The sequence below is a fragment of the Coenobita brevimanus genome, chromosome 51 (assembly GCF_032717465.1).
Source record: "Coenobita brevimanus isolate Jiangsu-jjx chromosome 51, ASM3271746v2, whole genome shotgun sequence".
NCBI lineage: Eukaryota > Metazoa > Arthropoda > Malacostraca > Decapoda > Coenobitidae > Coenobita > Coenobita brevimanus.
This window is the reverse complement of record NC_137004.1, coordinates 9,141,954-9,152,932: the sequence shown is the minus strand read 5'-3', so window position 1 is coordinate 9,152,932 and position 10,979 is coordinate 9,141,954. Positions and strand designations below refer to the sequence as shown.

General features: G+C 44.6%; 4 protein-coding genes across 4 annotated transcripts; 2 read left to right on the top strand and 2 right to left on the bottom strand.

The window, feature by feature from the left end:
- Positions 1-5,215: 5,215 nt before the first annotated feature.
- On the bottom strand, positions 5,216-5,626 carry LOC145400020 (histone H3). Its single transcript, XM_080272520.1, has one exon. It carries the CDS (start codon positions 5,624-5,626, stop codon positions 5,216-5,218), a length of 411 nt encoding a protein of 136 aa, XP_080128646.1.
- Positions 5,627-6,047: 421 nt separating this feature from the next.
- On the top strand, positions 6,048-6,359 carry LOC145400019 (histone H4). Its single transcript, XM_080272519.1, has one exon. It carries the CDS (start codon positions 6,048-6,050, stop codon positions 6,357-6,359), a length of 312 nt encoding a protein of 103 aa, XP_080128645.1.
- A 1,874-nt stretch (positions 6,360-8,233) lies between these two features.
- Positions 8,234-8,605, bottom strand: LOC145400018 (histone H2A). The gene has a single exon (XM_080272518.1). The coding sequence runs from the start codon at positions 8,603-8,605 to the stop codon at positions 8,234-8,236; it is 372 nt and encodes a 123-aa protein (XP_080128644.1).
- Positions 8,606-8,851: 246 nt separating this feature from the next.
- On the top strand, positions 8,852-9,223 carry LOC145400017 (histone H2B). Its single transcript, XM_080272517.1, has one exon. The coding sequence runs from the start codon at positions 8,852-8,854 to the stop codon at positions 9,221-9,223; it is 372 nt and encodes a 123-aa protein (XP_080128643.1).
- The last annotated feature ends 1,756 nt before the right edge of the window (positions 9,224-10,979 follow it).

Below are 10,979 nucleotides of genomic sequence, written 5' to 3'. Positions count from 1 at the left end.
AGCCCAAATAACCCCCGGGACACGCAAGTCAATGGTAAACATGCCTGCGGTGGTAAGGGTTAAAGAAAAATCCTCGCTCTACTGTGTGAATTTGTGAGAGTTCCAAATCTCATCGAGATAGGAACTGGCTACCTGTTGGACCACAAGGCGATTGAGCTCCCACAGAGCCGAAAGTGGAGCTCTCTGTCACTTGGAATCCCTGCATTCGGGTGTGGTCAGCAGCGGCTTTCAGAATCACCACAGACGGTTGATCGTAGATGTTTCTACCAAAGAGACAGCTATGTAGCCTGTCCTCTCTCGTGAGGATTGCACCTAGACGCAAGATCAGAAAGGCTTGCATAAATGTGGGGTTTACTTGTCAAAGGAAAGAAATGCTATTGCAGATTGCTTATCTAGATCAGAGACAGATTGTTTTAGAGTAATAAGAAATTTTGTAACTATTTCTTTTTCTTTGTAAAGCATATAGCCTATGATTCCTCATCATCCCTTGTGTAATTCTTAATGTAAGAGCAAGTGGCCTATTGATCACGATGTCTCTGCCTCAGTCCCCTCACTGTTACAGTAGATAAGTCAATGCTTGCTTGTTCAGTGATTAATAACTTTACTCTGCTCCATGGCTTCATTTATATGTCCTTTCATAAGTTCCATCGTTCTTGCTGCCCATATATACGAGGCCTGGTTCTGCATCATTGCCACTTATGATACACAATACTTTTGAAATATACAGATAACTGGTCATGGATTTGTTGTTTCTTGTAACAATTTTACGTATTAGGCTTCACCCCGTACAGATATAAGGAAGAGTAGGGACACTATCGCTGACCGAAAACTTATGGATACTCCGCCGGCACTTCTTAGGCCGCCTGTACCAACCAACCCACTCAACAGGCGTACAGTAAATACATGCATGACATCGTATCATGCCTATTCATGTCAGCCTATAAAATGTAGGTACATACAACAACACATGTGCACAAATACATTTATACTATGTACGCAGTGACCTACACATGTACGTACACACTAAGTCATGCTCACATACACACAAGCCCTCATACGTCCGTACACACAGACATACATGCTCACAAAGACACACACATACACATACGTACAGTATAAACATACAACATACATACATACATACATACACACGCACAACTGCAGTTAAAAATCGATGGGTTCAGGTTCCTTTTTTTTTTTTTTTTTCCTCTCAGTATATTCACTGAAGAATTTACCGTGCGTTCGTGGCCACTGTCAAACCTTCATGACGGGTACAGAGCATCTCCTAATACGCAGCGGGAATGAGGGCGTGACTGAATCGGTCAGGAAGTAAACGAAACAGGCAAATAACGACAACAAAAACTGCGACGTGAACAACAGATCAACAAAAGAAATACACGAATAGGTAAGTTCCCTTCCCCTCCCCCCCACCCACCCGCCCAAAACAAGTAAATGAATGATTGAAAAAAGGATGAATGAATGAATGCATGTATGTAAGTATATAAGTATAGTTCATTCGTCTGTGTGCGTGTGTGTGTGTGTGTGTGTGTGTGTGTGTGTGTGTGTGTGTGTGTGTGTGTGTCCTCCAACGTCCGTACACACAGACATACATGCTCACAAAGACACACAAATACATACGTACAGTATAAACATACGGACACACGCACAACTGCAGGCGAGAATCGATGGGTTCATTTTTTTTTTTTTTTTTTTTTTTCCAGCATTGTAAATGAAGGATTCATCTTGCGTTCATGACGGATAGAGAGCATCTCCTAATATGCAGCGGAAATGCCTTTCTCGTTGTGCAAACCTGTGTACCTTTATGAGGGCGTGAGTGAATCGCTGAGTAAGTCAAAGAAACGCAAATAACGACAACAAAAAATGCGCGTCAACAACACATCAACCAAGGAAATAAACGAATAGGCAAGTTCCCCCTCCCCCCCCCAAACAAAAATAAGTAAATGAATGATTGAAAAAAGGATGAATGAATGAATGAATGCATGTATGTAAGTATATAAGTACAGTTCATTCGTCCGTAAGTGTGTGTGTGTGTGTGTGTGTGTGTGTGTGTGTGTGTCCCCTTACGCCCGTACACACAGACATACATGCTCACAAAGACACACAAATACATACGTACAGTATAAATATACATACTGTACACACGCACAATTGCAGGTGAAAATCGATGGGTTCAGGTTCACCTTTTTTTTTTTTTTTTTTCCAGCATAGTAACTGAAGGATTCATCTTGCGTTCATGACGGATAGAGAGCATCTGCTAATATGCAGCGGGAATGCCTTTCTCGTTGTGCAAACCTGTGTACCTTTATGAGGGCGTGAGTGAATCGCTGAGTAAGTCAAAGAAACGCAAATAACGACAACAAAAAATGCGCGTCAACAACACATCAACCAAGGAAATAAACGAATAGGCAAGTTCCCCCTCCCCCCCAAAAAAAGAAAATAAGTAAATGAATGATTGAAAAAAGGATGAATGAATGAATGAATGCATGTATGTAAGTATATAAGTACAGTTCATTCGTCCGTAAGTGTGTGTGTGTGTGTGTGTGTGTGTGTGTGTCCCCTTACGCCCGTACACACAGACATACATGCTCACAAAGACACACAAATACATACGTACAGTACAAATATACATACTGTACACACGCACAATTGCAGGTGAAAATCGATGGGTTCAGGTTCACCTTTTTTTTTTTTTTTTTTTTTTTTTTTTTTTTCTCCAGCATAGTAACTGAAGGATTCATCTTGCGTTCATGACGGATAGAGAGCATCTGCTAATATGCAGCGGGAATGCCTTTCTCGTTGTGCAAACCTGTGTACCTTTATGAGGGCGTGAGTGAATCGCTGAGTAAGTCAAAGAAACGCAAATAACGACAACAAAAAATGCGCGTCAACAACACATCAACCAAGGAAATAAACGAATAGGCAAGTTCCCCCTCCCCCCCCAAAAAAGAAAATAAGTAAATGAATGATTGAAAAAAGGATGAATGAATGAATGAATGCATGTATGTAAGTATATAAGTACAGTTCATTCGTCCGTGTGTGTGTGTGTGTGTGTGTGTGTGTGTGTGTGTGTCCCCTTACGCCCGTACACACAGACATACATGCTCACAAAGACACACAAATACATACGTACAGTATAAATATACATACACACGCACAACTGCAGGTGAAAATCGATGGGTTCAGGTTCACTTTTTTTTTTTTTCTTTTTTTTTTCCCCCAGCATAGTAACTGAAGGATTCATCTTGCGTTCATGACGGATAGAGAGCATCTGCTAATATGCAGCGGGAATGCCTTTCTCGTTGTGCAAACCTGTGTACCTTTATGAGGGCGTGAGTGAATCGCTGAGTAAGTCAAAGAAACGCAAATAACGACAACAAAAAATGCGCGTCAACAACACATCAACCAAGGAAATAAACGAATAGGCAAGTTCCCCCCCCCCCAAAAGAAAATAAGTAAATGAATGATTGAAAAAAGGATGAATGAATGTATGTAAGTATATAAGTACAGTTCATTCGTCCGTAAGTGTGTGTGTGTGTGTGTGTGTGTGTGTGTCTCCTCTTACGCCCGTACACACAGACATACATGCTCACAAAGACACACAAATACATACGTACAGTATAAATATACATACACACGCACAACTGCAGGTGAAAATCGATGGGTTCAGGTTCACTTTTTTTTTTTTTTTTTTTTTTTTTTTTTTTTTTCCCCAGCATAGTAACTGAAGGATTCATCTTGCGTTCATGACGGATAGAGAGCATCTGCTAATATGCAGCGGGAATGCCTTTCTCGTTGTGCAAACCTGTGTACCTTTATGAGGGCGTGAGTGAATCGCTGAGTAAGTCAAAGAAACGCAAATAACGACAACAAAAAATGCGCGTCAACAACACATCAACCAAGGAAATAAACGAATAGGCAAGTTCCCCCTCCCCCCAAAAAAAGAAAATAAGTAAATGAATGATTGAAAAAAGGATGAATGAATGAATGAATGCATGTATGTAAGTATATAAGTACAGTTCATTCGTCCGTAAGTGTGTGTGTGTGTGTGTGTGTGTGTGTGTGTGTGTGTGTGTGTGTGTCCCCTTACGCCCGTACACACAGACATACATGCTCACAAAGACACACAAATACATACGTACAGTATAAATATACATACACACGCACAACTGCAGGTGAAAATCGATGGGTTCAGGTTCACTTTTTTTTTTTCTTTTTTTTTTCCCCCAGCATAGTAACTGAAGGATTCATCTTGCGTTCATGACGGATAGAGAGCATCTGCTAATATGCAGCGGGAATGCCTTTCTCGTTGTGCAAACCTGTGTACCTTTATGAGGGCGTGAGTGAATCCCTGAGTAAGTCAAAGAAACGCAAATAACGACAACAAAAAATGCGCGTGAACAACAGATCAACCAAGGAAATAAACGAATAGGCAAGTTCCCCCTCCCCCCCCAAAAGAAAATAAGTAAATGAATGATTGAAAAAAGGATGAATGAATGTATGTAAGTATATAAGTACAGTTCATTCGTCCGTAAGTGTGTGTGTGTGTGTGTGTGTGTGTCTCCTCTTACGCCCGTACACACAGACATACATGCTCACAAAGACACACAAATACATACGTACAGTATAAATATACATACACACGCACAACTGCAGGTGAAAATCGATGGGTTCAGGTTCACTTTTTTTTTTTTTTTTTTTTTTTTTTTTTCCCCCAGCATAGTAACTGAAGGATTCATCTTGCGTTCATGACGGATAGAGAGCATCTGCTAATATGCAGCGGGAATGCCTTTCTCGTTGTGCAAACCTGGGTACCTTTATGAGGGCGTGAGTGAGTCGCTGAGTAAGTAAACGAAACTGGCAAATAACGACAACAAAAAATGCGACGTGAACAACAGATCAATCAAAGAAATAAACGAACAGGCAAGTTTTCCCCCTCCCCCCCCAAAAAAAAAGAAAGTGTAAATGTTTAAAAAATAAATAAATAAATAAATAAAATAAAGAAAGAAAAAAATGAATGCATGTATGTAAGTAATGGAGTTCAATCGTGTGTGAGCATGCTTCGCTGCGGAAAAGCAAGAGCTGATACATGCAAACCTAAACTGAGGGAGGGTCTGTCATCATCTCTCTTTGAAGAAGGGTTTTGGCCCTGAAAAGGGCCGAGATTTCTTTCGATGGAGGTGGGGGGCCTCTCGCCTTAGGCGCGCTCGCCACGGATGCGGCGGGCCAGCTGGATGTCCTTAGGCATGATTGTTACACGCTTGGCGTGGATGGCACACAGGTTGGTGTCCTCAAAGAGACCGACCAAATAGGCCTCAGACGCCTCCTGCAGAGCCATGACGGCAGAGGACTGGAAGCGCAGGTCAGTCTTGAAGTCCTGGGCGATCTCACGGACAAGACGCTGGAATGGCAGCTTCCTTATAAGCAGCTCAGTGCTCTTCTGGTAGCGACGGATCTCACGCAGGGCCACAGTGCCAGGCCTGTAACGGTGGGGTTTCTTGACGCCGCCGGTGGCAGGGGCGGACTTGCGAGCGGCTTTGGTGGCCAGCTGCTTGCGAGGGGCCTTGCCTCCAGTGGACTTACGTGCAGTCTGCTTGGTACGAGCCATGGCGCGCGACTGAGGAGGGAGCTGTGAGACGAGCGAGAGTGTTGGCGCGCCGCGCCTGGCAGCGGCTTTTTATGTGGCCTGCCTCCGGACTGGCGGCGTGTGAGTGGTCGGGGTGTGATGTACATGGCGGTGATTTACTGTTCATGCTTTCTCGATGCCATTCCTGGTTTGCTTGCAAAATTTGGCATGCCCTGTGGCGTGACCTGGCTACGACGCCTCTCTAGGATTGGCCTCCTGGGAGCTGGGGTTGGGCCTGGGCCTGAAATCGAGGTTAGGTGGATAAGGTTCGTACTTGCACGACCGACACTGCGTTATATAAGGGTGGTCGGCGAGCGGGGTCGTCATCATTGTTGGTGCTGGGAGCGGAGTGGACACTCACTACTACTGGGTCTGAGGAGCAGTAGCAGCAGCTGTAGACACTATGACTGGTCGAGGCAAAGGCGGCAAGGGTCTGGGCAAGGGAGGCGCCAAGCGACACCGCAAGGTGCTTCGTGACAACATCCAGGGCATCACCAAGCCTGCCATCCGTCGTCTGGCTCGTCGTGGCGGCGTGAAGCGTATCTCGGGCCTGATCTACGAGGAGACCCGCGGTGTTCTCAAGGTGTTCCTCGAGAACGTGATTCGCGATGCTGTCACCTACACTGAGCACGCCAAGCGTAAGACCGTGACCGCGATGGACGTGGTGTACGCCCTGAAGAGGCAAGGGCGCACCCTTTACGGCTTCGGCGGCTAAGAGGCTGCGTGCATAACTGCATGGCACTATTCCACCTGGCCACGGCAAAGCACACAATAAACAGCAACCCCCGGACCTCTTTTAGAGGTCCACACCTAATTTCTGTGAAAGAGAATGAATGAAGGCATAGTAGTATAAGTAAATGCAGACGTTGAGCAGGTTAGGTAGCACCATTTTCTCTCTCTCTCTCTCTCTCTCTCTCTCTCTTTCTTTTAATGTAACAGATATGAAAACATGTAATGCAACCCGACCAACTCTTACCACACCTAACATAACCAAACCAAACCAACCATAACCTAACTGAACCATACCAAACCTCTCTCTCTCTCTCTCTCTCTCTCTCTCTGTCTGGCAGTTAAAAAAAAAAAAAAAAAAAAGGTGGGGGGGGGGATTAGGCAACTGTCAATTTGGCTACTACATCTTCTAATTTAAATGGACGTCTGCATACATATACATTATCACTTATTTTGCTGGGCCATTGCTTTCTCTGTTCCTCTGGTCTACTCCCCCCCCCACCCCCATTTCAGGAAAGCTTTCTCCATACCTATCAGGGCAATTTCCATCCTGTTGCGAGAGCATCTCCTCTGCTGTGCTCCGGGAGTCGCCTCCGTAAATCGTGAAGGCAAATCCCACTAATCCAAGGTATTTCTGCCTTCATATGCACGAGCAGCAGCAGCACACTTGAAGGATGCACCTAGAGTAAAGAAGACACAGTCAGTCACGTCGGTGAGGCACCACAAACGGTGCATGATATGAATGCCTAAGTGTTAGACAGACAGAATGTCTGCATATGAACAAGTTATCCCTTGAATTTGTCGCTGTCACGGCCGTTTTCTCTAAGTACCAAAACCCACCAATCACCCATCGTACAAGCATTGCATCAACCGCTGAGGCCTGAAATCAAATTTAAATGGATCCGATTGGTACTTGCACGACCGCTAGTGCATTATATAGAAGAGGTGGCTGACAAGGTGGCTGACACTCGCCTCCCAACAGTTTCACTAATCAGGCGTTCACCGGAGCTCCCAGTTCGATGGGTGGTGGTGGTGGTGGTGGTGCTGCTGATTATTATTATTAATCTTTGATGATGATGATGATGATGATGATGATGATGATGATGATGATGATGATGAATGAATGAATGAATGGATGGATGGATGAATAGATGGTGGTGGTAGTGGTGGTTTTTGATTGTGTAGTAACTAGTTGTTGCAATACTACTCATAATGACGAGAGAAATGAATGATAAGTATTTTCTTCATTATTGCTCTTATTTGGGGGTGTTAAATCCACAATGGTCGTCACCACACGACTAATATATATATATATATAATATATATATATATATATATATATATATATATATATATATATATATATATATACTGTTGTATACATCACCATATCCTCTGCCACTGAACGACTTTGTCCATTCCTTCGATGGTGGGAGAATAGCCATCATCATCATCATCATCACCTATGTTTTCATTCATCCACCCGGCCAGGCAGTTAGGAGGCATAATTATACAGGACAGTATTATGCAGGTGCAGTTGGGAACGGGACAAGACTCTATGTAGTAGTGGGAATAATAATATTATTATTATTATTATTATTATTACTCCACCTTCACTGATGTCAGTAGCTTCTTACATGCAACCGAACGTAAATATAGCCACAGACACATGCCAGCATTCAACACATACCACGTTATAGGCACATACACAAACATACAGTATACCAACACATTCATCCATACCCAAAGATGATGATGATGCTGTTGGGCAATGCCAAAGTCTATTCTCTCTCAAGAAACGAATGTGGCTCCTAAAGGAGCCGATGGAGGTGAAGAAGAAGAAGGATTTCTTGGAAGCGTTTACTTCTTCTCCGTCTTCTTGGGGAGCAGCACAGCCTGGATGTTAGGCAGGACACCTCCCTGGGCGATGGTGACGCCAGAGAGGAGCTTGTTGAGCTCCTCATCATTGCGGATAGCCAACTGCAGGTGACGGGGAATGATACGAGTCTTCTTGTTGTCACGGGCTGCGTTGCCAGCCAGCTCAAGCACTTCAGCTGCTAGGTACTCCATGACTGCAGCCAAGTAGACGGGAGCACCAGCACCCACACGCTCGGCGTAATTGCCTTTACGAAGGAGACGGTGGATCCTGCCGACGGGGAACTGGAGCCCAGCCCTGCTAGATCGGGACTTGGACTTTCCCTTCACCTTGCCTCCCTTGCCACGTCCGGACATGCTGCTGCTGCTGGAGTAGTAGGACCTTCAGGAGAAGACTAATGCGTCCCCGGCCCGCGCGACCTTCCCTTAAATACCCGTCTTCCCGATCCGACCCCATCCCACCCGCGAATGGGAAGGAGGCAGAAGCCGGGCTGCGATCGGGCAGAAATCACATATAAGGATTTCAGCAAGCGCGGCCCCCATGTCGACTCAGTCTCTCGCTCGCTCCCGCACCGTGCACATACCGTCTGACTCGGCGCCGCCATGCCACCCAAGACCTCCGGAAAGGCCGCTAAGAAGGCCGGCAAGGCCCAGAAGGCCATTGCCAAGGGAGACAAGAAGAAGAAGCGTAGGAGGAAGGAGAGCTACAGCATCTACATCTACAAAGTGCTCAAGCAGGTCCACCCTGACACCGGTGTTTCCTCCAAGGCGATGTCTATCATGAACTCTTTCGTGAATGACATCTTCGAGCGCATTGCTGCAGAGGCTTCACGCCTGGCACACTACAACAAGCGTTCAACCATCACCAGCCGGGAGATCCAGACGGCCGTCAGGCTGCTCCTCCCTGGCGAGCTGGCCAAGCACGCCGTGTCTGAAGGCACCAAGGCTGTCACCAAGTACACCTCCTCAAAGTAGAGAGGTTACACTCTTGGCCATTTCAACATTTCCGGCTCCAATCGGAGCCACAAGATTTTCGATAAAAAGGGGAAAGACAGACTTACCAATTTTCCACTCAGGAACTCTGGTTTATCAGCTTTCTCTCTCTCTCTCTCTCTCTCTCTCTTTCTTTTCGGCAACGGTGGTTTGGGATGGGTACGTAGGCACAATCGAAATGTTTTGAACTAGGGTTGGGGGTGGGTTAAAACAACAGAGTCAAAATAAAAGAGTAAATAGGGGCGTGCGGGCCTTCTTATTCATCTGAACAACCAACAACAACGTACCGTCGCCCCAAGAAGTGACGGCACAGTGTCAGATTGCTTCGGTCACTCACCACTGCCATGCGTTCTAGGAAAACAGTGAATATGAGGTAAACATTCAATGCCTTCATCACGTCATGCCAAATAATCGTATATATTATATCGTACAAATAATGATGTAAAATGAATAACAGGAGGCAGTGATAAATTAGATGGTAACACTTAGTTATCTTTCCCGATTTGAATGAATGTGAAATGTATTAACTTCGCGCGCGGTGGCCGGTACGCCTAAAACTCCCAGTCCCTTTTTTTTTTTTTTTTTTTTTTTTTTTTTTTTTTTTGATAGCCCCCTGTCTTATATGAAATAATCCTGAGATTTTTCTTCGTGGGAAACTGGCCAAAGGCAGTGTAATAACTGCATGTCCTTGAGTGAATGTTATCTCCTTTCGTGCGTGTTGACCGAAACATTTAAAATAGCTTACCGGCTTACGCCTCCTTCCCGCTTTCTGTCGTCGTCCACCGAGACATTGGAAACGGAAATAAATGACTTTAAATTATTCCCTAGTATTGTAACGGAAATTATTTTCTACATAATATTTATTCATATCCAATGTTTATGGAAGCTCCCTTTCGTTCAGTCTTACGCTACCCAAACGTCACTGTCTGTTACCATGCTAGATTTGAACTCCACAACATATTTATTCCCGACTCTGCCTGAGCGACAGTTGTGAAATATCACTCAGTTCCGTTTAGGAATTCCTATTATCGTAACGAACCAACTGCTTCCTACAATACTTTTGAAATATACAGATAACTGGTCATGGATTTGTTGTTTCTTGTAACAATTTTACGTATTAGGCTTCACCCCGTACAGATATAAGGAAGAGTAGGGACACTATCGCTGACCGAAAACTTATGGATACTCCGCCGGCACTTCTTAGGCCGCCTGTACCAACCAACCCACTCAACAGGCGTACAGTAAATACATGCATGACATCGTATCATGCCTATTCATGTCAGCCTATAAAATGTAGGTACATACAACAACACATGTGCACAAATACATTTATACTATGTACGCAGTGACCTACACATGTACGTACACACTAAGTCATGCTCACATACACACAAGCCCTCATACGTCCGTACACACAGACATACATGCTCACAAAGACACACACATACACATACGTACAGTATAAACATACAACATACATACATACATACATACACACGCACAACTGCAGTTAAAAATCGATGGGTTCAGGTTCCTTTTTTTTTTTTTTTTTTTTTTTTTTTTTTTTTTCCTCTCAGTATATTCACTGAAGAATTTACCGTGCGTTCGTGGCCACTGTCAAACCTTCATGACGGGTACAGAGCATCTCCTAATACGCAGCGGGAATGAGGGCGTGACTGAATCGGTCAGGAAGTAAACGAAACAGGCAAATAACGACAACAAAAACTGCGACGTGAAC

Bases quoted from the DNA above. Each gene is read 5' to 3' on its own strand.
- LOC145400018 (XM_080272518.1), bottom strand. From the start codon at position 8,605: ATGTCCGGACGTGGCAAGGGAGGCAAGGTGAAGGGAAAGTCCAAGTCC.
- LOC145400017 (XM_080272517.1), top strand. From the start codon at position 8,852: ATGCCACCCAAGACCTCCGGAAAGGCCGCTAAGAAGGCCGGCAAGGCC.
- LOC145400020 (XM_080272520.1), bottom strand. From the start codon at position 5,626: ATGGCTCGTACCAAGCAGACTGCACGTAAGTCCACTGGAGGCAAGGCC.
- LOC145400019 (XM_080272519.1), top strand. From the start codon at position 6,048: ATGACTGGTCGAGGCAAAGGCGGCAAGGGTCTGGGCAAGGGAGGCGCC.